This window comes from Epinephelus fuscoguttatus, linkage group LG20, assembly GCF_011397635.1.
Source record: "Epinephelus fuscoguttatus linkage group LG20, E.fuscoguttatus.final_Chr_v1".
Classification (NCBI taxonomy): Eukaryota; Metazoa; Chordata; class Actinopteri; order Perciformes; family Serranidae; genus Epinephelus; species Epinephelus fuscoguttatus.
The window spans coordinates 37,929,466-37,956,171 of NC_064771.1; the positions used below are offsets into that span (position 1 = coordinate 37,929,466).

The 26,706-nt window shown below is 42.5% G+C and overlaps 1 protein-coding gene across 2 annotated transcripts in view; it reads left to right on the top strand.

Annotated features, from left to right (window-relative positions):
* fmnl1b (formin-like 1b) overlaps positions 1-26,706 on the top strand; it is a 90,476-nt gene that overhangs the window by 45,427 nt on the left and 18,343 nt on the right. The window contains exons 3-11 of one of the 2 annotated variants that reach the window (XM_049563251.1): positions 8,361-8,444; positions 9,115-9,198; positions 11,187-11,260; positions 11,736-11,819; positions 11,972-12,115; positions 15,487-15,595; positions 17,142-17,218; positions 17,387-17,480; positions 24,615-24,689. In XM_049563251.1, the coding sequence (XP_049419208.1) occupies positions 8,361-8,444; positions 9,115-9,198; positions 11,187-11,260; positions 11,736-11,819; positions 11,972-12,115; positions 15,487-15,595; positions 17,142-17,218; positions 17,387-17,480; positions 24,615-24,689 (825 nt within the window). The remainder of the gene's footprint in view (positions 1-8,360; positions 8,445-9,114; positions 9,199-11,186; positions 11,261-11,735; positions 11,820-11,971; positions 12,116-15,486; positions 15,596-17,141; positions 17,219-17,386; positions 17,481-24,614; positions 24,690-26,706) is intronic. The other variant, XM_049563252.1, reaches the window with a different exon arrangement.

Consider the following 26,706-nt stretch of genomic DNA (forward strand, 5'->3'; position numbering starts at 1 on the left):
CATTAGATCTCAATAAACTGTGAAAGTCAAAAAGCTGTAATTAAAAATTATTTTCATACCATATATATGTGCAAAGTAGGGATGTCACGATACCAAAAATTCAGTAGTCAGTGCCGATACCAGTAAAATTACACGATGCTCGACACCAAAGTTGATACCACAGTACAAAAAAATAAAAAATCCTAAGATCCCACTTATATTTTTTCTTTTTCTCTTTACCTATTTTTTGTTGTAAAAAACATTGATCAACATCCGCAATAAACTCAATAAACTATTTAAATATTTACTATTTAAATCACGCTGACAGCGTTTGAGCCGACCACAAGAACGTGTGGAGTTTCGTTGGTTTCATTTATTGTTTATCCTGTCCCGGTGCAAACGGTGTTTTTTGATGTCCGTGGTCCAGTTGTGGAAAAATCAAACGCCCCAGTACAATAAATCAAACGCACCCCAACAGCTGTGTTTCTGAAGTAGACGCGCATGCGCGGTCACGTACTGCTGAGAGTGAACTCCCTGATGGTTAGCTCACACGCAGCTGGTTCAAGCTGTTCTCTGTGTTGCTGAAATTAATTAAACAAAATAACATGGAACATATCTGCTTATTATGCTACTGATTTTAATTGGGCTATTTTTTGATGAACTGAATGACATTTAATGGCGTGTTGCGCGTCTCGAAGGCTGGGCTCATAGGAGACCACCGTACTCTCTCCCAGGGGAGGGGCTGGGGGAGAGAGGGAGATGTCCGGAGTCCAGACAAAGCTCTGCACGGAGCACGGACGGTTCAGAAGCAATTTGGAACGAGTTAAAAACAATTAATAAACAGACAAAGTGGTGTTTAAAACTGAATATATTGCTAGCAGATCTATTTTCTGGCCTGAAGTGCGGCCGTGACTGGTTCTGAATGTGGGCTTTAGCAGCCAATAGTATCCAGCTGAAGGCAGCCGCTCTCTCCTCTTCCTCGTCACCCCCTTGCTCTGAATGTAGGCATGGACTGTAGCGCTATATGGCGTGTACTGCCCCCATCAGTTCCGGAAGAGTCATAGCACCGATTCTTACGCTGGTATCGGTTCTTCCGTTTTTTTAAAAAAAAAAAAGAGTATCACTGGATATTTTTCATCATGGTATCAAAAGGTATCGCGAGTATCAGTTCTCATGACATCACTAGTAGGGATCCTTTCCATAACGTTGTCAGACACTGATAATAACAGTCTGAGCCTCTCAGTGACAAAAACAAACACTGTTAGTGGACATATATTGACGGTGTCAACATGTCCAGAGTGGTTACATTGCAGCCTGTTTTACGGCTGCCGGCTGCAGCGCTCTCCGTCAATACTGGACCAGTTTCAAAAATTGTTTCCAATTAGGCACTTGGAGATAAAATGAAGTTTCCCTTTAAGCTTGTGTTGCTCATTCCTAAATATCCTGGCATTTAATTTGTATATTACAGTGCATTTAGAGATGGAAATCAGAACATCTATTCTGAACTATTTCCAGTGAGATTACATGCAGAGCAGACACAGTACACACAGTACTGTATAAGACAGCAGAAAGGGGGCAGAGACTTGACAGTAATTATTCAGCCTCTGCTGCAGACACAGCTTGTTTCTCTGCACATAACTCCATTTATCCGTCCCTTTGGGATCATCAGCACGTTTGTGAATTCAGGAATACATCATTCAGCGACCCCAAAAAGTCCCACTTCTGTCAGCTGAATTCAACACGTCTTCTTCCTGCTGCTACTTTGAGCCTCATTATCTTGAATTCAGAACTGTTGGTTTACACGGAGCAGAGATGGATCACACTTCTGCTGTGATGTTGAAACTGACCTCAGGTGGCTGCCCAGTCACTCAGCATACGTCTTCACTGCAGGTGTGAAGGACTCTGATTTCACTTTTGAATGCCACTTTAAATCAGCGTAGATGAAGCGGAGTCAGAGGGATGTGTGAACACACTGAAGCCATTGTTGTGCAGGTTGTCATGGAGAGAGTGCCAGTTTGAGTGTGACAACATGCTTTCACACTTATTATGTCTTAGTGTGTATAAACGGATCACACGGCCATCAGAGAGCTCGAGATGAAGATTAAACTCATTAAAGCTTGATGACTGTTCCCTCACAGGCTGTATTCTGTGACCTCACTGCAGCACAGTGTCTTCATCCCTCTCCACATCACACCAGAGACTGATGTGATTAAATGATTAGATGTGGACATTTGATGCTGACGTGCGCTCCAGGTGCACGTATGAACAACATTCAATGGAACACATGAGGCAGTGTTCTCAGCTGAACAACATGTGCTGTAGTTGGACATGAATGACAACAGCTGACTCTGTTTTCTACATGTCGCAAATTGTCCTCTGATGTTTTTGGTTAAGTTTGGTGATATTTTATATTTTTCTTATCGTCAACAAATAATAACAATAATTGATTCTTCTCACAAATATTGTGTGTGCATCCAAGCCAAAGTTAATTTCCATAATGGCTCCTTACTCTCAGTGTGTTGTTCTACTTTTTTCCTTTTTAAGCAATGGCTCAATTAATTAAGCATAACTAAATTTTTGTATCCAGAGAGGTGATGTTCCTTGTCCCCAGAGCCAGTCTTGGGCGTCAGGGATCAACACACCCGGGCCCCGCCCCGCCTGCTGCCTGGCATGCAATGCACCGACCCTGATTCCTGTCCCTGTGGGTTGTGGGCCCGCAGGGCGACAGCTCCATGTTACTTATTCAGGCCCCGGTGTCCCCGTACCGAGGCAATCAATGTCTGAATATGCCATGTCATCAAGGTCTTCTTGAGTCGCTCTTAGTCTGGCCCCTCACCTGAGACCTGTTTGCCTTGGGAGGAGACCGTGGATACAAGCCACTGAGATGAGTTTCCTCCGTGGGGTGTCTGGGCTCAGCCTCAGAGATGGGTGAGGATGGATGTCCTGCCAGATTCACAGAGACGACATTGGAGACGGCTTATGGCAGTAAAATGAACATCAAGTTCACAGGCAGCAGCTCTGGTGGACGATCTGTGACATCTCTGACCTCGTGTTGTGTGATCTGGCTTAACATTTTAGCACTCATGACATGAACATGTTAGTCTGACCGAAGTGGTCCCAGTCAGACCCAAACTGGCCGAGGCGCTCTGAGCATGCTCCACAGTTTCCGCCCCGGGCTTTGACCCAGAAGTCCAATAGCATTAAATGTGTAAGAGAAGAAGAAGCCGGTAACAACATGGAGAAATCTACATCCAGAGCCGTGACTTTTTGGACGCACCAAATGTACAGAGCTGTAAAGTTGTCCACCATGGTAGCAGTTAGCTGCTAGCTAACCGTAGCTAACTTGTTTGTCCATTGTTTGGTCTGTGACGTAATAGGTCAACAGGAAAAAGGTCCAATACTAACAAGCTGAAAGGGGGCATATCTCCACCTATCGTAGAGGAGTCGCACATACTTGGCTCAATAAATGGATTCCCCTCCCGTGCGTGTATACTGGGACAAGGACAGTAGGCCAGTTAGATGTCCTCGTCCAGCTGGGACTGTAGCTCCACTTCACTGTGCTTGTAAGCATACTGATCGTGATCATCTCTAGTTGTGCTGACGCTATTGAATCAGCATCTTGATTTGGGAGTGGCCTATTTGAATCCCTTTTGTTTGAGGCCATGCTGCAAGGTGAGTGTGTTTGCTGATCCTGTGAGTTTATTTATCTCCTTTAACTTTAGCTTATATTGTAGTTATGCTATGTAGCGTGTGAAATAGAGTATGGTGAATGTGCTAGGAAAGGTAGTATCAGCACAGTCTCTACCTGGAGCTTGCATGTACGGAGCCTGGGTTTGTTGAAGGTGGCAGTGCTGTTTGGGCTGAGAAAGCCATGTGTAAGTAAGGTAAAGGAGGTTGTTGGGTTGGTGCGGGGAGCAGTGAGACCTGGCATTAGGGGAGTGTCTCTGGGACGCCAGAGATCACTGTCTAGCCTCCTGGAGGTGTTGTGGGACCAACTAGACGAAACACCGGTGAAAGGAGGTTCCCACCTGATGACCCCAAAGACATGCTAGTTATCACTGCTCATTGGTCTGTATAGTTAAGCCTTGATCACTGAGCACTGATCCTTTCTCATATCAACACATTTGTGTCCAGTATTGGAGAGAAAAGTCTTTTGTGTGCATCAAAACATCTGAGATCTTTATTTCATCTCATGAAAAATGGGAGCAAAAACAAAAATGTTGCTTTTGAATATTTGTTCAGTGTAGTTAAACCCTTTCTGTCAGAGCACCAGAGTAAACTAAGGTTGTGTTTCTGTGATCCAGCAGGTCAAATATAAACCAGCACATATTGACCCAGCGGCTCCATTCATCAGGCCTGATTTATCAGATTCACATCCAGCCTCTCAACAGCATTGATTCACTGGGCTGTTTAGAATTTGCTGTGTCCCTGTTTTTCAGCCGGGCACACATGATGTCTACACAGCAGCTTTCTGTGTGTTTCATTACTTATCTCCAAGAATTGTACTTGATCTGATATTATAAAAGAACAAAAGTCAGATTTGGTTCTGTGCTTCAGCAGAAGCTTATCTCCCGGGCCGGAGGTAAAGCATGCATCAGATCAGAGCTACATAAGCACTGCTGGACACTCGTCAGCAGGCTGAGTCGGTGTCGATGACTCCTCGCTCTCACCAACCTCTTGAGCCGCTCAGCAAAGACGAGAGCTGGAGGTGTGAGGGCGGCAAAGAGGAGGAACAGATAAGAGATGAGGAGGAAATGTAGCGTTTAAGCAAAGCGAGGAGATAGCTGACTGCATGTCGTCCTTGAGTGGGTGTCTCCTGTCGACTAGCCCAGTTTCATATGTGTGTGTGTGTGTGTGTGTGTGTGGGTTATAATTAGTACAGCTGATGCGTCTGTGTGCTGGAATCTGTTTGTTATATGGGACACCATAACGGGTGTGAAGTGTGTGTGTAGTGAGAATCTTTCATCAGGACTTCTTAGAAACTTTGTGAAGAACACCAAGGACGAAACCCACATAAACAGAGTTGTCTTCGACCACATCAGCTGACGCACCACAGTGTTCGTTCTGATCAGAGAGCAGCATCAGCTCAGGTTTTTCGAAACAAATTCTGACATCACATCCAGAGATGAAACACACAAAGCAACCTCTTTAATCTGTAGTTGATATTTTGATCAAGTGATGTGTTACTTTTTACAGTTTATGAGGAGGTGGTGAGTGACACCGCGGCGCATCATCAGCAACACAACTGTTACTGTGTTGTGGCAACAGACTTGCAGACTTGCAACATCAACACAGTGCTGAGTATGACCAGTGGCTTCTGACTCACACAGTGACTCAGAGTGACAATGAAATTATTGACACTGGAGCTGTGCGTTATTGAAGAGCACTCTGTAGTGGTGTGTTCAGGGACCACTGTGTTTGTTTACCGTCATTGTTTGTAGGACGGAGTTGCTGAGTTTGAGGGTTACCTGGAGTTTGTAGCTACAGCACTTCACCTGTGTCTGTGGATCATTCAGATGACCATAACTAGTCCTGCCACAAGTAATACTGAGAATATAGATTAGTGCAGGTTAGTGGTTTTGAGATGCATGCTGACTGTTGTTTTGGTATGTATGCCTACGAACACTTTGTTATAGATATTTACAGAAAAATGCAAGTTGATTTTTTCATCTGCAGTACACACGCATTTACTTTGTAAAGTTACAGGGCCCCATATTTTTTGGTGTTAAATAGGGATGCACCAATATCATTCGCCTTGTTGACTGTCATCGGACTGTTGGCAAATAAGGTGGTGGCAGTGGCCAATGTTTTTCTGTTGTGTCACATCAATTTTGCGCAGGCTAAAAGCAGGGCGTCAGCAGGAAGAGAGCAGGTTAACGTTAGCTGTTAGCAGCCCATGGCAGCAACTAACAGCTTACAGAGGTGGCATTGAGTTACATTATGATGCGTTCAAGCTCCGTTCAGTAAAAATGAGTATTATACTGAGGTAAATTATAACGTTCTCATGATGTGTTTAGTGTAATCTTGTAAAATGTAGTTTTTTGGGAAAAAATTGAATGAATTCAGTTGTTTGAAGGAGATATTTGTTGATGTTTTCACAGAGTGCAAACTATGATGTATGTCGTAAATAGGCTTTTGAAGCCATTACTTAAAAAAGTAAAAAACATGTAAATGTTGCTTCATAAATATCTATGATTGAATTTGTGCTTATTTCAAAGGTAGTGTAATGAAGGACTGAACGACTTTAAAACAGTTCAGTTATTTTTTTAATATTGCAGTTTTCAATGCTGACTTCCACGTTGGCCTCCAAAACAACATCATCCCTGGAGCACTCTGTTGTAACACGTGGCTCATGTTGTGAAACGGTCACAGTTGGGTTTAAGCAACAAAGGTCATGTTTTGGGTCAAGAGGGTCAATGTGATGAAAATACGTCACGAGTGAAGTCAGTGCGCGATGACTGTACAGAAATTACATGGCCGTATGTTAAAAAAACACTGACCTCTGGTTTCACACGGGACACAGACTGTGGTCCCCTGGATGAAAGTCTTGTGCTGTTTGACCCGTCCACCTCCCCTCCGTCCTGCCCTGCTCAAGCTCTCTTCCTCTTTCCTTTATGTGAGTTGCTCTCAGTGTCAAGTGCTGCAGATGGGTTTACACTGGAGTTAGCTGAAAGCTTGGTGCATCTCATAAAGATGCTTAAAGGTGCCTTTGGTGTTGATGTGACATGCTGCAGGGCGTGACACAGTGTGGGTATTTGAGAACGGGCTGAACACGAAACTCGCCAAATCCTGTCATCTGCAACCAAACAGAGGATCATCTCAACTGGACCAGAACTAGTGTTTTGTGAGCTGCCATTTTAAATCTGGATAGAGTGAATAAAAAGGCTGCTGTTGCTATTGATGGAACTAATTTTTTTTTTTTTCACCCTGGGCCCTATGTTCAGATCTGCTTTTGTCTAAATGAGTGATAGGATGTTCAATATGTGACATGTCTCCAGTATGAAGCTAGGGCTGACCTGCCTGCAGCCCGTGAGCGCGCGCTATATTAAATAATAGGGCAGTCAGACAGCGTCAAACAACGTCAAAATACGTCCACTAAAAGTGCATTTTTTTCACACAGATAGGCTCGGATTGTTAGTATAATTATCTGACAACATAACGGAAAGGAGAAATGAACGTGTGTGTTTACCTTTAGCTGGATTCAGACATGTTCCTCTGCCTGTTGCTGCTCCCTCTCTCTCCTCGTCCGCTCTTCAGTTTCAATGAGCTCTGCGTCCGTGTACGTCCGTGTACACACACGTTCATTTCTCCTTTCCGTTATGTTGTCAGATAATTATACTAACAATCCGAGCCTATCTGTATGAAAAAAATGCACTTTTAGTGGACGTATTTTGACGTTGTTTGACGCTGTCTGAGTGCCCTATTATTTAATATAGCGCGCGCTCACGGGCTGCAGGCAGGTCAGCCCTAGCTTCATACTGGAGACATGTCACATATTGAACATCCTATCACTCATTTAGACAAAAGCAGATCTGAACATAGGGCCCAGGGTGAAAAAAAAAAAATAGTTCCCCTTTAAAAATGGTGGTGTTGTGCAGGATGTCTGGTGTCATGTTAGTGGTGATTCTCTCTGACCAGTCAGTGGTCTGCAGTGTTGTATTGTCAACCGACTGAGGTGGTACCAAAACAGCTACCAGGTACTATCCACAACTTGTGCTGATGGAAACCAAAACAGATCAAGTCAACTTGAGCTGCACCGTACAGTGGAAACACAGCATATGTAACTAAAGACGTTCGGTGCATTCACCCGATCAAATCATGTAGTTCACCTGAAGTGGTGGTCGAGTGGTGGTAGATCTGTTATTGGCTCACCGTGACACCGACAAACAGCTGACAGCAACTTGAGACATAATTAGCTTCCCAGGTGATGTCATTGTGTCTTGTGTTGCACCACTGAAGGAAAGTACACTGCTAACAGCAGTTTACAGGCTACAGTAGATAGAGTGTTACCGAGTTAGCTGATCGTAGCATATTGAAGATTAACAGCATCTACAAATGTCAGCATTATTCAGGTTAGCTGCTAACTGTGCTCCTTAATTTTCAACACCACTGCCAACAGGAAGTTGTCTGTCCAGGAAAAGTTTCCAGTGTTCTCGCACTCAATAAGACGTCCACTCAGAGGTTTGAAAGCTGAAAGAACATTTCTGTTGTAACTCCAAAGACAATTTTTGTTCTTTTCAGGACCGGAAAATATTGCAGTACATTTGAAAATCACTTTTACACATCTTTGTGACAGTTTGCCTTTCAGCTGGACACATTTCCCATAAGACAGATTTTGCCCTTTTTACTCAAAACTCTCTTCTTTCTCTCTCTGTTTTCAGAACACGATGAATCTTCCTCCAGACAAGGTGAAGATCCTCAGTCAGTATGACAACGAGAAGAAGTGGGACCTGATCTGTGACCAGGTGGGTCTGCGCTCTGGATTTACCGCCCAGTCTGTCATTCTGCACCTCCCTCTGGTTTCCTTAAAGAAAAATAAGCCAATTAATGTCACATGTTTTATGTTCAGTGCTACGCAGATGCAGTGTAGAGCAGTCAATACAGTGACTGATGCAATGTGAATACCAAACATCAGAAACACACACACGAGGATGCTCATAAATATTGTACATCACCGTAGTAACCACAGGAAGATCTATAACAACCTGCTACATGAATGGAGAGTGACAGAGGACACCTGTAACCATCATACACTCAGTCAGCTAAACTTTGATCCCTGTAAACACTCACTGACAGATTTCAATAACAGGCAGAAGAGATTAAAGGTGCGTGTGTGTGAGTGAGTGTGTGTGTGTGTGTGTGTGTGTGTGTGTCTGTGTGTGTGTGTGTGTGTGTGTGTGTGTTACAGCTGGACTCTGTGTGAATAAAACTGCTGTACAGCTGTAACAACCATTTCTTGTTCAGATCGACTCCATTTGCATAAGAGACGCTGTGTAATCAAACTGCCTGAGAGACCCGGCTGAGCTCTGCCCTCTGGGCCCCCCCTCCTCTCTCTGCAGTGCTGCAATCAAATATAATTAGAGCTGTGTGTGTGTGTGTGTGTGTGTGTGTGTGTGTGTTTCTCTGAATCTTCAGGAGCGGTTTCAAGTAAAGAATCCACCATCTGCTTATCTGGAGAAACTGAAGAGTCATCTGGATCATGGAGGAGTCAGTCGGAAGGTACAACTCAGCAAGAGTCCGTTTGGCTTGAAAAATAATCTCACAAAAGCATTTTTAAAATATGAAAAATGTAGTTGATAAAATTCTTTACCTTTTTGTGGCAGGGAATGAAAACAGTAGTCTTCACTGCCGGCGTTTTGGCTTTACACCAAATTGTTTGTCAGATCTGTTGACACAAATGTTCGTAAGAGATTAAGGTTTAGTCCACACAGGTATTTCTGAAAACAGGTTTTTTTCCTCCTTCAGTGTCAAAAAAAAAAAAATGTCCATACAAGCAGGGTTTTAAAAAAGTCGAAGGGTTGTGAAGAGCATGCCAAGCCAACAGGTGACGAGATAGCCATGTTTACCAGTCACGCAAAGATGATATTGGTCAATCAGAAGCCTGAAATAAAGTGGGTCCCCCAGACCCACAGGCAGAGCAACACATTCTCACTTTCAACTCGTCAGACTACTGATGCATGGTCAGTGGCCCGTCACCTCAGAATATGGTGTGCTAGGTACCCCTCCCGTGTCAGTTTTGGACGTTCAGGGACGATGTGTCAGTTTACACTCGTTATATGCGTAATTTCTTTAAAAAAGAAACTTCTGTTTTCAATATGAGGTAAATTTGCATAGTATACTACATTATATTGCATCGTTATTAAAACTCAGTTGACTTTTGGTTCTACGCTGGACACAAACAGCAGGCTCCAGGGTGAAAGTTCAGAGTTGGTTTGATCTTTCCACCTCAACGACCTGCCTGCCCATGCAGACTTTCTCACTCTTTGCACCACTATAGTTTCCTGGAGCGTCACCAAATACCGCGACCCAGGGCGTCTCATATCGCCACTAAAGGGTGCCTCTGTGCAGCGGTATCTGACGCCAGATGAGCCACTGACCAAACGTCTCTATTTGATGCGATGGGTGTGAGATCGGGTCGGACAGAGGCACAGGCTAAGCCCTGCATGTCCTCAAATCCCAGTACGGCCCCTGCGTACACCTGACCTGTGGGGCTGCTGCGACTGGCCCCTGGCCTTTGGTCCTTTTGCAAAAGTGGCCCTCAGGCAAAGCAAGTTGTGTATCCCTGGTGTAGGAGGCCAACATGAAAACGTAGATGGCCCTGTCAAGAGCCAGTGTTCGGTTTGTCCATTCAAGGCTACTGTAGAAACAACATGGTGGTCTCCCTGGACAAGGCCCTGCTCTGTATGTAGATACAAATACTTATTTTAAGGTGACGGAAACAAAAGGATTCTTAGTTTCAGGTGATTATAAACTAATGAAAACTAAGTTATGAATATTATATACCATTTCTGCTAATAGATGCCCCTGAATCCTTCCCACTGGACCTTTGAAAAGTCTAAATTAACTTTGATTTTATCCACCAGGAATTTGTTTTCTTTATTTGTTGTGGTTGTTGTTCGTAAGATTTACATTTCCACTGCCCAAAACTGATTAAAAAACTGTTCTATCTAGATTTGGGTCACAGCGTTAAAGCATAAATCACAAAACACACACATCGTTAAGGAATCTGACCTGTAGTACGTCTCAAACTTGGATCACTCCTCGTTTCAGTCTACAGTCAGTTTCCCTTTTGTGTCACTGCAGTGTTCAAATCATTCTAGTAATTGTTAAAAAGCACTCTGCAGGTATAAAACTGTCTGGTTGAAAAACTGACGCAGTAAAAATGTTAAAATCAGGCGACACAGTATAAAACCAGGGTGTAGATTTATATCCTGGTCAGAGCGTTCGCCCAGACTTTTTAATTTTCCTCCTTTCATTTAATCTGTTTATGAATTGTGACTGAATGGAATCAGGAGTTGAGACCGTATTTATGAATGGGATGGATTACTAAATGACCATAGAGGACTTCACAGTATTTATTGTTTGTTTCACTGGCAGGAAACTTTGAAGTGTGATTGCTCATTAAGTCCAAGCTGCTCTGACTTTTGCATTTTCTGAATAATTAAGTGTTTTCTGACTTCCTAACTTCACTGCATGTTTCCTCTCAGTTTAAGAGACGTGTCCAAGAATCCACTCAGATCCTGAGAGAGTTGGAGATTTCCCTGAGGACCAATTACATCGGGTGAGTCTCACACCAATTCTCAGAGGCTTTGTCCAGATCAAGCCATTGTTAGAGGAGAGAAACTGATTATATCACACAAAGTAAAACTGAGCCAAGTTCGACAAAAGCCTAAAATAAAACTTTTTTAGTAGTCTGTACTAAAATAAATCTCCTTTAGAGGACAAATGTGTTTATCTACATGGATGTACAAAACATTAGTGTCCAGTTGATATAAAACCCTTTAAAAAGCTTCTTGAAGACATTAGTTTTGCCTCTGCAATTAAATTAATCACTCATTAAATTAAGACTTTAACATCTTACCTGAACGTTGCTCTGGAACTTTTCAATAGAACAAACTCAGGTGATGTTGGAGAAGACATCATGTGATTTTTGTGTTTAAAGTGCATCTTTTTGTGCTTTATTTTTTAGTTTTGAAATCTTAAAATGTTCGTGTTAACTTTGTGTCACTGAGTTGAAACCTGTTGTCTCCTTGCAGCTGGGCTGAGGAGTTCCTGAACGAGGAAAACCAAGGCTTAGATGTTCTGGTAGATTATCTGTCCTTTGCACACAGTGCTGTCACGTAGGTATCCGCTTGAAACGCCATTATCTGTCATTCCTGGAACAGTCAAGTCTTAACTATGCACGTCTTATCTCCCTCACACAGTCACAGCTGTATCAAACCACCACAGGCTACATTTGTATGAGAGTAAACTCTGATTCTGTGATTCACAGGCACGATGTGGACACTTTGGACAACGGCACGCTGCCCACAGACAAAAGCAAAATTGTGGACAAGTCAGTGGAAGATCTGAGCAGAAGTGCCAGTAACTCACCTACCCACAGTGCCTCCAAGGCCGGCAAGGCCTTCACAGTCAGGTACGGGCGGTCAGTGTGGGCTGATGGTAGCGAGTGAGTCATGTGAGGATGAGGAGATGATGTCCCAGCTGAGATCTGTCTTTTTGTGTGGATATGTAGGGGGATATAATGTGGGTTTAACCATCTACTACTGGACCCATTCAGTGTAAATTTAGTCATCAGTAGTAAAACTACTAACTAACTACAGGGCAAGAATATGCAAAATTCAACCAAACTGCAGAAACTCAGTCAAAATAACACTATGATCTTATGATCTTTATGTGTGGCGTCAGCTTGTAATTTACATTACAGCTTACTAAGTACATTTTTATTGAGAGTAGCAAGAAAACAGCCATATCTAATGTTTTCAAACAGTTTGTGGTGTCATTAGTTGCACCAAAGATACTTCAGTCAGGACCACTTTAGTCAAAGACAACTTGATTACAATTTGCAGTATATTTGATAGTATGGCTCTGTTCTGGGACCTCTCTGCCTCTCCTCGGGCCGACACAGAAAGCCTAAGGTGAAGACAGCAAACTCTGCCCTTCCATGTGCCTACGTGGAAAGCCTGAAGGCAGAGAGAGCAAACCTCTCTGCCCTTCCATGCACCTACATGAAAAGCCTAAGGCAGGGAGAGCAGCAGCAAAGACCCCCTGGGAACAGAACAGAGCAGCATCAATGACAAACAGAAATGACATTGATAAGTCAGACACAGCCTGAAAAGGAGGAGCTGGGGTGGAGGCAGGTTGCAAAGCAGCAGCATGAATCATAGATCATGTCTTTTGCTTAAAACATCCAAGTCTGATTCTAAAACACCTCCTTCCAAAACCATGGCTCATTTATTCTCCCTTTACAAACGAAAACGGATCCGTTCATTTCAAACTTTACGACCGTCGCTGCCTTCGCACTTCCACGTGTCCTTTTTGGTAGCACAGACACATCCAATGGATGGCGCTAGAGGGCAAAGTTAAAAGTCTGACAACAACAAACCAGGCAGCTTTGTAGACGGCGGTGATCTGTGAGGGCATTGAATACATCATGACATGTGGACAGTGAATTCTTTTTCACTATATTATCGATTCATTTTGTTCCACCATTTCTAAAGTGTCTTCGTAGTTTCCTATGGACACATCTCACTGGAACTACGCCACACTGCCTCCACGATCTCTGGTAGTACTACTCCATTTTGTCTGTATTCATAAGCTTTCAGGAAAGTGCAAATATGGACAAAGTGAACACAGACAGAAGGCTCACGTGGGAATTCCACTGGATGCGTGTCCATTGCGAAACGGCAGCGCTGGTTATCCGCTGCGTGCTCCGCTGTCCGTCAACACCCACCGGCTGCGTTTGCTGTGCGGAGTGGTGCAGCTCCGCCGGACAGCGGGAGTCACGATGACCCACGAGATCTCGCGAATTCACGCATAATCGCGCGATATAACAAGATGTAGTTTCTATAAACAGAAGCACAAAACCAGAGGAGCAGTAGGAAGACATCTGGGTGCACCTCCATGATTAACATCTCCTCGTCCATGGTGTCAACGGGGTAAAATGACGTCTGAAAACCTCTGACCTGTTGACTTCAGGCCTGCCTCCGCCCATTATGACGTTTTCAAGGTGTAGTGCAGGGAAATATGATCCGCCGTGAACACTGTTTGAAAATTAACCAGATGTTTTATTTTGTTTCTGTGCACGACTTCCTGCCCTGCACGATCTGCTCCGTGCCATTCCGGAGCGCAGACGCAACCAACACGCATCTGGTGGAATTTGGGGGTCAGTCTGTGTCGGTATATTTATCTGTTAAACACAAATGAGCCGTTAGTCTGCAGCTATAACAGGTCCAACTCTGATGGTGGGTGATTAGGTTTTGCTCATAGTCAGTGTTCCACTTCATCCCGGAGGTGCTGGGTGGTGTTGAGGTCAGCCAGTCAATTTCTTCCACATCAAACTGGGAAAACTGGAGCTGGCTTTATGCACGGGGACGTCATCATGTTAAAACAGGAAAGAGACAAACACAAACTGTTGGAGCGCTGGAACTCCGTCTCTGTCCAAACCATGAAAAACAGGTCCAGACCAAAATACACTCCAGTATGTAAACAGGGTCGTCCGCATACTTTGGCAATGTAGTGTCGGTAAAAACACAAAGAGGAATTTGTAAACCCAAACTATCTGAAAATGGCCCCGTTCTGTACTGAAAATATACAACAGTTAGCTCATATTACCTGCATGTACACATACTGTGGACTTGTGTGTACACTATTTCACAAAACACAGAATTATGCACACACACACACACACACACACACACACACACACACTTGGCTGATATCCACACATACACTGATACAGAGATCTTTGATGATGTCATGTGGTCAAACAGAGTTCAAACATATAACTTTATTTAAGTAGGTTGAGTTAAACTGATTTTTATTTCATCTTTGAGTCATAAAGATAAAGCAAAACATATTTAAACAACACAGTGAGACCAGGATGTCATTTTGAAGAGTGAAGTGAGCGCATCAAAATATTTATTACTGTATTACGGAATTTTGAAAGCACAATCAAGATGCAAAAAATGCTGATATACATTGGATCATACTGCAGAATTAAAACACAAAAATTAAAAAATGAATTATATTTTAATTGTTTTATTAAGTTATGATTAAACAATAAAACATAACACAGTTTTTATTTAATATTAATAGTGCTGACACACCTTGGTTGATTTATAGTTGTCGTGTCACATCAGGTTATCTTCATGTTTTACAGCTTTGATGTTCTGAACCGTCGGAGGAAGACACGTAGTTTTGTGTTTTAACTTGACAGCCGACAGACAATAATCTAATAAGCTCTGACAGCTGTGTTTTCAAACAGAACGTGAACTCTACAGGTTTATTCAGCGGAAATGTCACACTGCTAGGAAGTTGTAACACATGAACACACACACACACACACACACACACACACACACACACACACACACACACACACACACACATTCTTAGACATGTAATCTTTCTGGTCTGAAGCGTCTGCATTCTCGTCATTGTCCGCCGTCTTCTTGTTCCGACTGCATGTGTGTTAATAACCTGTTTGAGTGTGAATGTGAGAAATGTCTGAGCGACGGTAAAACCTGTCATCAGACAAAGAGGAAGTTACCAGTTTGAACTCTTCTTATCTGCACTGATCTACAACTTCTCTGTGCACTTTGTTGTGATGTCATTTGGAAGATGATGATTGATGTATGGATTATAAATGTCAAACGATCAAATCACATCCAATCATTGCAGCCACCACTCTGCTGCAGAACGAAACCCACTAAGTGTTAATAAATGCATATTTTAGTGCAGGTGTAGGGACGACCGAGCCGTAACCGCAGCGTTTCTCACCTGCAGATTCAACTCTCTCCAAAACAGGAAAGCTCTGAGGAACTCTCGTGTTGTGAGCCAGACAGACGACGTTCATCTGTGCATCATGTGTTTACGTGCCATCATGAACTATCAGGTACTTCAGACCACCATCTTTGTTTTGTCATGGCCTTTAATGCATTTGTCATGTTTGACAGGTATGTATGGAAGCCTGTTTCTGACATAACAAAACATGGATTAAAAGTTAATAAAAAAGTGAAGGGATGATTAAGAGGGATTACTTCTGTATGAGTCTATACATTGCTCTTAGAAAATCCTCCAGAACAGATAAATTCACAGTCAAACTTATGAGATCAAATTTGTGACCTGTCTGCTAGTGAGGGGTGCAGCGTGACCAGCCTCCCTTACTTTGGAGTGGGAGTCTGGGGACATTTGTCTTTCGTTCTGTAATAGAAATGGGCGGGAATATCCAGACCACGTGATGGCGTTGCCATAGGTACGGCACGTGTGTTACATGTAACAGAGACGTTGCAGCTCTGCAATATAACTGAATCAAATGAAGTTATATCCATTTTAATCTCTTCTTGCAATGTACTGAACACTTCCTTTTCTGTTGTACTATGGACAATAATTCGGGGAACAGCAATTCTGGTGTAGGCAGGTGTAAGGCAAAGCTAATCAGCCATTGGTCGTGGAAGTACGGAAGTACACGGATTTGGATCCAATCACATCACTGCCGCTGGGAGCCAGCGCTAGTTCTATTACAACTTTCCTATGGGAATGTCCACAGACGACAGAGTCAGACAGCGTGCGGACGTCATCGGCGTCCGTGTAAGAGACTAGGTGTAGCGGTACACAAAATTCATGGTGCAGTTGAGTACGATACAGTGGCGTCACAGTGAGGTACGTTTTTGGTACAGCAAGAAAGGAAATGCCAGAGAAATTCACTTGATTTGTAAGATTTTAAATGTATAAAAACTAACCTAATTTTGCCTTTTGGTTTTTCGTACAAAGCAGGAATTACAGTCTAGCTGAAATGGACTTGAAAATGTGAAAAGACTGAGAACTGTGTCGTACTGAACTGTAGAGTCAGACCAGTCAACTGTTTGTAAAAACTATGTTACTACTGACATTAAAATGTCAATTCTTTCACCCACTGTGTGTGAGCGAGTCGACAGTCTGCTAAATATATGAATAAACATCTCTGTTAAATCGCAATCGCACATTTTTATCAAATCGTGCAGCACTACGAAACAGAAGTGGCTCCAAACACCAGACCTGTAGGTTATCAGAAGATCTTCTATTGCTGACGTTACTAACCATCTTGAAATGAGCTAGCTTAGCATAGCGTGCCCCCCAGTGTGTCTCACTGGAGGAGAATGTACTGGTTTGGGGGGTGGGAGGGACAGACATCATGTTACCTGTTACCAGTAACGTTTGGTTCGTAATGCGAACCAAACCGAAAGCCTTGTACCGAACAGTTCAATACGAATGTCGTATTGTTACACCCCGACTACTACTCATGACTTTGAAATGAAAAGTCTAAATATTGAATCAATATAATTATCTCAGCTTACATTTCGTAATTTTGACCAAATATATTCAACATATATCTCATTTATATTTGTGTGTGTGTGTGTGTGTGTGTGTGTGTGTGTGTGTGTGTGTGTGTGTGTTGTCAGACTGGCTTCAACCTGGTGATGAAGCATCCGTCTTGTGTCAACGAGATCACGCTCAGCCTCAACAACAGGAACCCAAGGTGAACTGTCTAAACTCTGATATGTGTGTGTGATGTGTTTCCTGTGAGATAACTTGATGTCATGACTCTGATGTAACTCTGTGATGTAACTCTGTCAACATCACAACACACACAAAGACTTTCATAAAACATCTGAGAATAATTGTGCATATAAACTGATCCTGTCAGGACCAAGGCGCTGGTGCTGGAGCTGCTGGCGGCCGTCTGTTTGGTCCGAGGAGGCCATGACATCATCCTCTCTGCCTTCGACAACTTTGAAGAGGTATTTAAACTTCTCTTCAGCCATGGTGGTGTTTACACCTGTGGATCCAGTGTTTGTCCTCCTTGTCTGACTCGTCACAACCAACAGTTTAACTCACTCTTATAAGGTGATGTGATGAGGAAGTCGGTCACGGTTTGGTGCAGCATTTATTTCGAACAGTCAGTCGCGTCAGATTGTCAAAGACAGTCACAGTCATATCGTCGCATTTCAAACACTTGTGTATTACACTATACAAACACTTTCCCAAAAGGCAAAGGGCAACAACAAGTTAAAAAAACGGAGAGTATCACTGATGATGTGAAACTGAAAATACAAAATAAATAGCATAAAAAATAAAACTTGTTCATTAGGAGTGTTGCTGTGGCTGCTTTCACTCCTGTAGTTGGGTTCATTTGACGCACCAGAGGGAAGAAATTAAATATTATTGCATTTTAGTTTCAGTCAGGTTCTTGTTCACACTGACTTTATGAACGAACCAAGAGGAACCAAGAGGAGTAAACATGAAGTTCTCCCGACTGACAGGTAACTTCCTGAGTGGGCGGTTTTGGTGTTTGTCATCCTGCATTATCAGGAGGAGAAATCAAATCCTGGTGACTGACAGAAGTTTCCGCAGCAGCACTTTAATGCTTCTTAAGTGTTTATATTTATATTCATAGAGAAATAACTGATTGTGAGCATTATTAGGAGGCTGTTATCAGACTGCAGATCAATCACATGTTCTGAATAACTAGTCCACACCCATTGGTAGCTGTGTCACCTTCTACCTATGCCAATCCTCAATGCCTATGTGCAGTTTCACATAGATTGACCACGTCAGTGAGTAGAAAAACGTGGGACAGACAGAATGACTGACTGACAGAATGACACACTGACAGTTTCCGTGATTATGTACAGCATACCATACCATGACTTAGTCATACCAAACATTGGTGGAACTTTAGATATTGGTCCCTAGATTATGTTCACCCAGTTTCATGCAGATCGCTCAAACTTCCTAGGAAGAGATCCATTTGAAGTGTTTTTCAAAAAATTCAAAATGGCGGAAAATCTATATAAGCGGAAGTTATGGGTTCTTGAGACAAATGTGTTCCTCATGAGGAGAGGCATCTCTGTGCAAAGTTTCATGTCTCTATGACATACGGGGCATGAGATATGCCCATTCAAAGTTTGACATTTCAGAGTTTTCATCATTATATAGTAAGATAAGATGACTAACGTAAAGACAGGATGAAAAGAAGGCGTCTTGTCCAGTAATGACTCAGAGCTTCGGATCACTGTCACACACTTTGTAATAAACAGACAAAGCACACTGAGTTGGACTCAGTAATTTAATCAGGGAAAATTCCCTCACTGACGTGCATATGGTTACCATGGTTACATGTATGCATTAGCATAAAGAGGTTATGGGATACACTTTATGAGATCACATACAGATTTCAGGATCAGCAGATGGATTTATTTGTTTAGCTGTTGCTACAATCTCATATCTGCATCATGAGATCCTGTGTTTGGTTCGTTTCCTTTCACACCACAAACAAACTGCACACAGCTTTTCGAGTGGTCTCGGTTTGGTTGTTTGGTCTGCACCAGGGTTTGACTGACAGCTTTCACACCAGCTCAAACAAACCGCACTAACAAACAGACCTGAGTTCATTTTAACTGATCCAAACAGGTCAGGAGTGAAAGCATGCTAAGTGCTATACATCGTAGGGAACTGGACTTGCTTGAGTTTCTTGAGGATGTTTCACCTCTTATTCAAGAGTCTTCTTCAGTTCTGACTGACTGATGGGGAGTCGCAGGCTTTGAACTCTTGAACTCGGCTTTGAACGACTCACACGTGAGTCGTTGACCCACCTGGCCATCATGTGTGTCGTTAGGGTCAGATATGTCAGTGTTACAGTTAGTTGGCCTTGGCCATATTTGAAAATATTTGAAAATTCAAAACACCCAAACATTTATGACCCAGGTGATCAGTGATGTCATTTGTGCTCACCACAGCGTGACTGACTCGCACGCCAAGCTGCTAGTTGTGCCAACCTCAGCACGTGTTGTTCACAGCGTACAGCTAAAAATATGCAAACATAACTGACTCTTGGGAACTTTGCCTCCACATTACACGCATCAATCTACATACCGTGTGTTCTGTGTGTGACTGTGTACACTGGACTGTGAGAGGGACTGCGGTGTGAATACATGACCCTGTAGGCCTGTAGTATATGTGTGCTGTTATACCTACACCTGAGTTTCTACACCAGAACACTGCCTATTTGGATACCCTGGCAACAATCGAAACTTTTGTAATAAAAATGTATTAAATCAAAACAATGTGACGGTGTTAAAGTGGAGTCTGTTAGAGAGAATCATCAGCTGAACCTGCAGCTCCTCTCAGCTTTATAGAGCTTTATAATAAGCTTCAGCTCATTGTTTATCTGTCAGGTCTGCACCTTACTTCTTAGTTTTCTCTCGCTGCTCTCAATTTTCAGCCTCAGCTGTTTTAGAGAAGAAGCTGTAAAAACCTTCAGTAGTCTACCTGCTCAAACTCAGATAGAGACCAGCTGGTGAACATAGCTGAGCACTGAGCAGCTGAAGTTTAGGACTTGATCAGTGATCATGTCTGAGTATACAGTGGGAATTACTATACCCTATAAAGTGGACTCAAAGTATCCCACAATGCACCGTGATAAGTAGGAAGGAATGGACAGACAAGATGGATGCAGGGATGACTCAGCCCACATTATTTTAAACTGAAGCTTAACATGCAAGTGCTATCAGTGTTTCAGCACCCACATTCCAGCTGCCCTTTACTGCTCTGGAAATCAGGTTAGGGGGAACCCCAGACCCACCTGCCCCCCCGTCAGCTGCTCTGCCCAGTTGTCCCGCCGCCAGATGAAACTGACTGAAGAGGCGTAAATATGTGAAACACTTGTCGAGGTGCCTCTGACCTCTCCTTGGCCCTCTCTCTTCTTTGCCTGAGAAAGCAGCAACTGTTGGTCTCCTGCTGCTTCAACAGCGCAGACAGAAAGGAGCATAAACCTGAACTAGGACGGTCTAATATTAGTTCATGTCAGCGATGTTAGAAACCTGCCCTGCAACACAAGAGTTTAACGTCTGCTGCTGACCACAGTGGCTGTTGGATTCAGATCTTGACCACTTGTAATTTCCTCGCAGTAACCCAGAGCTGCCAGCATCAACTGCCTTTTTAATTTCAGGAACACTTACAACAGCAGTTTAATTAGATTCAATGGTCTTTTACTAGAGACAGTTTGACCTCAGTTATTTGCCTTTAAGTGTCCAGGGGGAAAACACAAGACAGAAACAGAAACTAATTGATTTTAATTTGCTGGACTGAATATAAACTTTGCCTCTGCTCTGCTGAGGATAGTACCAGTGCCGGGCAGAGCACAGAACAATCTACACCCAAATAAAAGTACAATTACTCCCTTAAAAAATGAGTCAAGTAAAAGTTAAAAAAGCACCTGGCTAATACATTTATCAAGGTGCAGGTTACTTTCCATTTTAATATTTTATAGGGTGTGCGGGTGAGTGCAAAATAATAAGGTAACAGCACTCGTTAAGAGTTTATTTTAATGAAGTAATTACCCTAACTCCTTCTAATGAAGGTTAGCCCTCTTTTAAACTGCATTTTCATGGTGGCAATTTCATGTCCTTATGCTACCTTGCTGTTCTGTATAAAAGGGGACAGAGTTGTCTCAGATATAAGCCGGCAGCGGAGGTATTAAAAGTGCCGAAAGACGTCTGTGTAAAAGGCACAGCAAGGACTAGGCAGGGCAGGAAGTGTGACATTTTGATGATGTGTTGTGTGTGACCCACCGAAGATTTTAAAAAGCAACTCATAGCAGTTAGCAGCTAACTCAAGCTTCAAACCAGTGGCTGAAAATGTCCGCATATTGGGGAACAACGAGGTCTGGGAGTTCCTTACCCTTCGGCCAGGGTACGAGATCAGGGGGCAGTAAATGATTGTTATTGGCGAGTTATGCCATTGTTATTGTATATAAAGGGCTCTCAATGCATATGTTATGCGTCACATCAGAGGCCGATACTGTTGTGTCACATGTCACGCCTCTTTTGCTTTTGTGATGCTGCCATACTGTCTGTATTCACACACTGGGGCGGCACGATAAAAATACAAAGGCCACTGAAAGACGGGACTTCGTAGCAGCACTGTAGTGCGATATCGATGTAAAAAGGGCTAAAGCTAACGTCAGCTAGCTAACTACATTTTCACCTACAGTTTGTGCAACTCACTGCAGTGTGCTTGTGGAGGTTTAAAGAGTTTTTAAAAGTGGAGATCTCAGAGTTTTTCATGAGGCACAGCAGCACTTCATGTTACTGTTGTCGTTTTAGATTTTAGTATAAAAAGTGTGGTCAGAGATTGTATTTGGAGGCTTCCTCTTGTTCTGGGTTTTGCACTGTCATCATCACATCGTGGTCAAAAGACAGGTGGTGCTTCCTTTTCTTCCAGGCAGCTGGAAACTTGGCGTCTGCAGTAGAGGTGCTTCCTACATGCTTCCCAGAGTAGAAGTACAGTTTTAAAAAAGGAAACATTAAGAGCACTCGTTCCTTCATTACATCTTTGTTGTCCTGAGAGCGTTTGTGTCCTGACACCGAGGCATCTGACCGCCTGAGGCAGAGCACATTGTAAACATTTCAGACCCCCTTCACTCAAATATGTTTTTCTTTTATTTATGTTTTCTAAAATGTCTGACCCTGACTAAATGGACTTGTATCTGTGCAACGTTTGTCACCAGAGAGGTGTTCCTTTACTGCAGGGGGCGCAGTCTGTGCACGTCAGTCACATGAGAAAGTAGCACTAGCAGAGCGCAAAATATTTTTGAATGTATGAATAAACTTAGCGTAGAAACAGCTGCTAGGACATGTCATGTGGGCCGCACTGCGTCACCTCACGTTACCCCCACACACTGCAAACACGTCATTTATTCCAGCCAGAGAGAAGCGATCAGGTGAAGTGTTGACACCGCTGCTCTCAACTGGATTGAGAATAACTTTCAACTGGTTAACTGGTGACTCTAAATTGTAGGTGTGAATGTGAGTGTGAATGGTTGTCTGTCTCTATGTGTCAGCCCTGTGATAGTCTGGTGACCTGTCCAGGGTGAACCCTGCCTCTCGCCCAATGTCAGCTGGGATAGGCTCCAGCCCCCCCGCGACCCTCAAGAGGATGAAGCGGTTAGAAGATGAATGAATGAATAAACAGGTGCTCATTTAATTATTTTTATCAAACAAACTGGAGAAAATAGTGGATTTGTTGGGGACTATTTTCAGCAGCGGATTAATCCTCATTTAGTGCCCTAGTGAGTATTTGTGGCAGCAGGACGGTGTGTGTGTGACTGAGTCTAAATAAACTGCAGTGTGTGTGTGTTCATGGTGATGAAGTGACACAGTGTGGCTCACTGATGTGTTTTAACAACAGCGGAGCTCTACGGCTCAGAGGGAGAAGATACCAGGCTTTGATACACACACATTTACTTGTCAGCAGACACACTCAGTGTTTGTTTGGTCTTTTAATGTGATTTGTTGAGAGTAAGAGAAATGTAGAATATCATCCTTTAATAAAGAATAAATGAGACAATGAGGTGACAAGTCCTCACCTCACCTGGCTGATGAGTGCAGCATCAGTTATCACAGCAGTGACTTGAGTATCACAGTGAGCGCCGCTTGTTTTGATGCCACAGCAATGCCGACGTGTGTGTGTGTGGGCGAGAGAGAGGGAGTTGGAGAAAGATGGAGGGTGCGATAGATTAGTTGTAGAGTAGAGGCAGGCGGGTGGGCACTGAGCCAGCAGCTGGCTCATGTGTCCCTCAGTAGCAGAGCGTGGGCATTGTTTTGGGTTGTGCAGGCTGTCAGGTTGGCGTGCTGCATTATTTAGCGGACATGAGTGGGCAAAAAGGGGGAGGCAGAGGAAGAGACCGCAAACACAGAGAGGGACTGCTTCTAATAGACGAGACAGGGAAGCTGCTGAGCTGTTAGTTTAAAACAAATCATCATTCAAACACTTTTTTTATGTTGTTCCTCAAAATCCTCGTTTGTGTCAGGGTGTGCATGCAAAACACCAAACACACTCGACTGTGTGTGACACAGTAATTGTCCTGCACAGTGAAACTGGCTTTATTATTTGCATTATTTGTTCCTGAACTGAGGTGAACATGAAACTACGTTCAGGACCACACTGAATTATCCTCTGATTCATTAGATCAATAGATAGATAGATAGATAGATAGATAGATAGATAGATAGATAGATAGATAGATAGCTGCATTACTGTAATGTTGTTTTGGATATTTCTGTGTGAGCACACTGCCCCCATGTGTGAACATGTGGAGAAAACAAAACTCAAGTGTATCTAGTCCATCATCAGGAGCCTGTCTCAGAGGACGTCACTGCTCACTTCACAGTCAGATAAGGAACCCCCTTCACTGTCTCAGTACGTGAGCACACAGAAGGAATTTGACACTGTGTTTTTGCATTGCTCTCAGGAACTTACACAGAAGTATTCCAGTCCCTCCAGGATCTCGTGGACTTTGTTCAGGGCGATTGTTGTGCCCAGAAGTGCCTGACATCATGGCAGCTTTTCTGAAAACAATTACGATGCATATTGCTGTGTTTTTAGGCAATTCTTTGTGCTTAAATTAAGCACAAAAAAGAGAAAGAAAAGATATTTATGTAAATATTATATAAAAAACATGAAAAGCAACGACTGACAGTGAAAATAAAATTTGTACATGCAAGTCAAATTTTCTGTAAGTTTTAAAATGTACAAATAGTAAAAGAAAATAAATGCTGGTTAATAATATTTAGTGTATGTGCATGTGGTGCATTAGAAACTATAAAATTATAATCTAAATCAGGAGCAGTGGATGTTTTGGTGTTATTGGACAGTTTGACTGATTCACCTGTTCATCAGAGTGACGGCCTGCAGGAGGAAACTGTTGTGTCAGGTTGTTTTATCGTACAGAGCTCTGTGGAAGTTATATTTAACACATCAACAGTTCATCACAAAACACACTAAAAAGAACAGAAGATGACCGACGATGTGTAGTTTCAGTCCGCCTGCTGTGATCTGATGCGTACTCTCTCTCTCCTCTCGATATGTTTCAGGTGTGTGGAGAGAAAAGCAGGTTTGAGAAGCTGATGGAATATTTCCGTCACGAGGACAACAACATCGACTTCATGGTAAAGTTCAACAACAATAACAGTCTCTCAGTTAAACAGTCAGTCGTCCAATGAGCCTGCAAGTGATGTTATGTGAGGTTACACTATATACACATACACTCACTAGCCACTTTATTAGGTACACCTGTTTAACTGCTCGTTAATGCAATCAGCCAATCAGGTGTCAGCAGCTCAGTAACATTCAGCCATGTAGACATGATGAAGACAAGCTGCTGAAGTTCAAACGGAGCATCAGAATGATGAAGAAAGGTGATTGAAGTGACTGAACGTGGCATGGTTGTTGGTGTATTTCAGAAACTGAAAATCTGGATATTTTTAATCATAAACTAAAAAGCTCATCTATTTAGTCTGGCCTTTGTGTAATGTTTTATAACTGTATAGTTTTGTTATTTATCTCGTCATGCGTATTTGATTATCATTATTATTATTTAATTTGTTTTTTTTGTTTTTAATCAAAATTTTATTGTTTTCATTTATTAAACTATTTTTATTTATTTTGTTTAACGTTGGCTTGGAAAGCACTTTGAAGAGCAATGATTTGTTTCAAAAGGTGAAATATAAGTAAGTTTGGGTGACTGATTGATATAAAACATGATAATAGAAACACAATCAATGATGCCCATCATAGCTTAAAGGGATAGTGCACCCAAAAATGTAAATGCAGCCATTATCTACTCACCCATATGCCGAGGGAGGCTCAGGTGAAGTTTTAGAGTCCTCACATCACTTGCAGAGATCCAAGGGGAGAGGAGGTAGCAACACAACTCCACCTAATGGAGGCTGACGGCGCCCCAGATTCAAACGTCCAAAAACACATCATTGAAGCCACAAAGTAGATAATGGCTGAATTTTCATTTTTGGGTGCACTATCCCTTTAATAGAGCACAAGATGATGTCTAAAAGATATTCAGTTTTCCATCATGTAAAGAAAAAAGGGAAGAAAAAAAATCGTCACATTTGAGAAACTTTGGTAAATTTGGTATTTTTGCTTGATAAATATCAAAATACTGAAGTGATTATCAGAACAGTAGATTAAGTTTCTGTCTATTGAATAATTGATGCAGCACTGCATGGAACGTAAAAGAACTATAAAAGCAATTTTAACAATTTGCAGTATTTATTCTCCGTAATCAAAGGTAGGGCTGCAACGATTAGTCGACTAATCGATGACTAATTGGTTTGAGTCATTTTTCATAGAAAAGTACTATAAAAGTACCCAAAATACTCTTATTGCAGCTTCTTACGGTCAAATATTGGCAGCTTCACACACTCTCCCATGACGGTGAACTAAAACCATTTGGCGTGAGCACGAAACAAGACATTAGATGACATAATTTTGGGGTTTGGGCAAGACAGACCGACATTTGTCAACATTTTAACACATTTTTCTATGAAATGATTAGTCGACTAATCAAAGAAATAATCGACAGATTAGAACAACTGACAAAGTAGAACCTGCTGCCTCGTCCGGCATGTTTGTATTCTTATGTTCTCACTCTGATTTGACATCTGTAATCCTCTATAAACCATAATAATCACATCTGTAGACACGGTAAATGCTTTTCTTTGTTGATGAGGTGTGCTGTCTCCAAACAGCAGCTGCTGCAGGTTAAAGTGTAGATGAATGAATACCATGTAAACACAGCATGAATGCACAGAGGGTGAGGTTGCTCAGGTGACGTGGACACAGGGCTGCAACTAACACTTACTTTCATAATCATTTAATATGCCAGTTATTTCCTGTCTCACACGTTTGGTCCATAAAACATCAGAGAACAATGAAAAATGCCGTCACAGTTTCATGGAGCACAAGATGTCGCCATTCTGTTCAACCAGCCGTCAGCCAGGTGTTTGGTTTTCTCACATTTGAGAAACTGGAACTGTAACTTGACATTTGTGCTCGATAAATTACTAAAACTGAAAAAGCTGATTAATCGATTGATCGAGTTCCTGTCGATTGATGAGTGAAACATGAAAACAAACTGATTTTCCTCAATCACCACAGTCGACTCAGCCT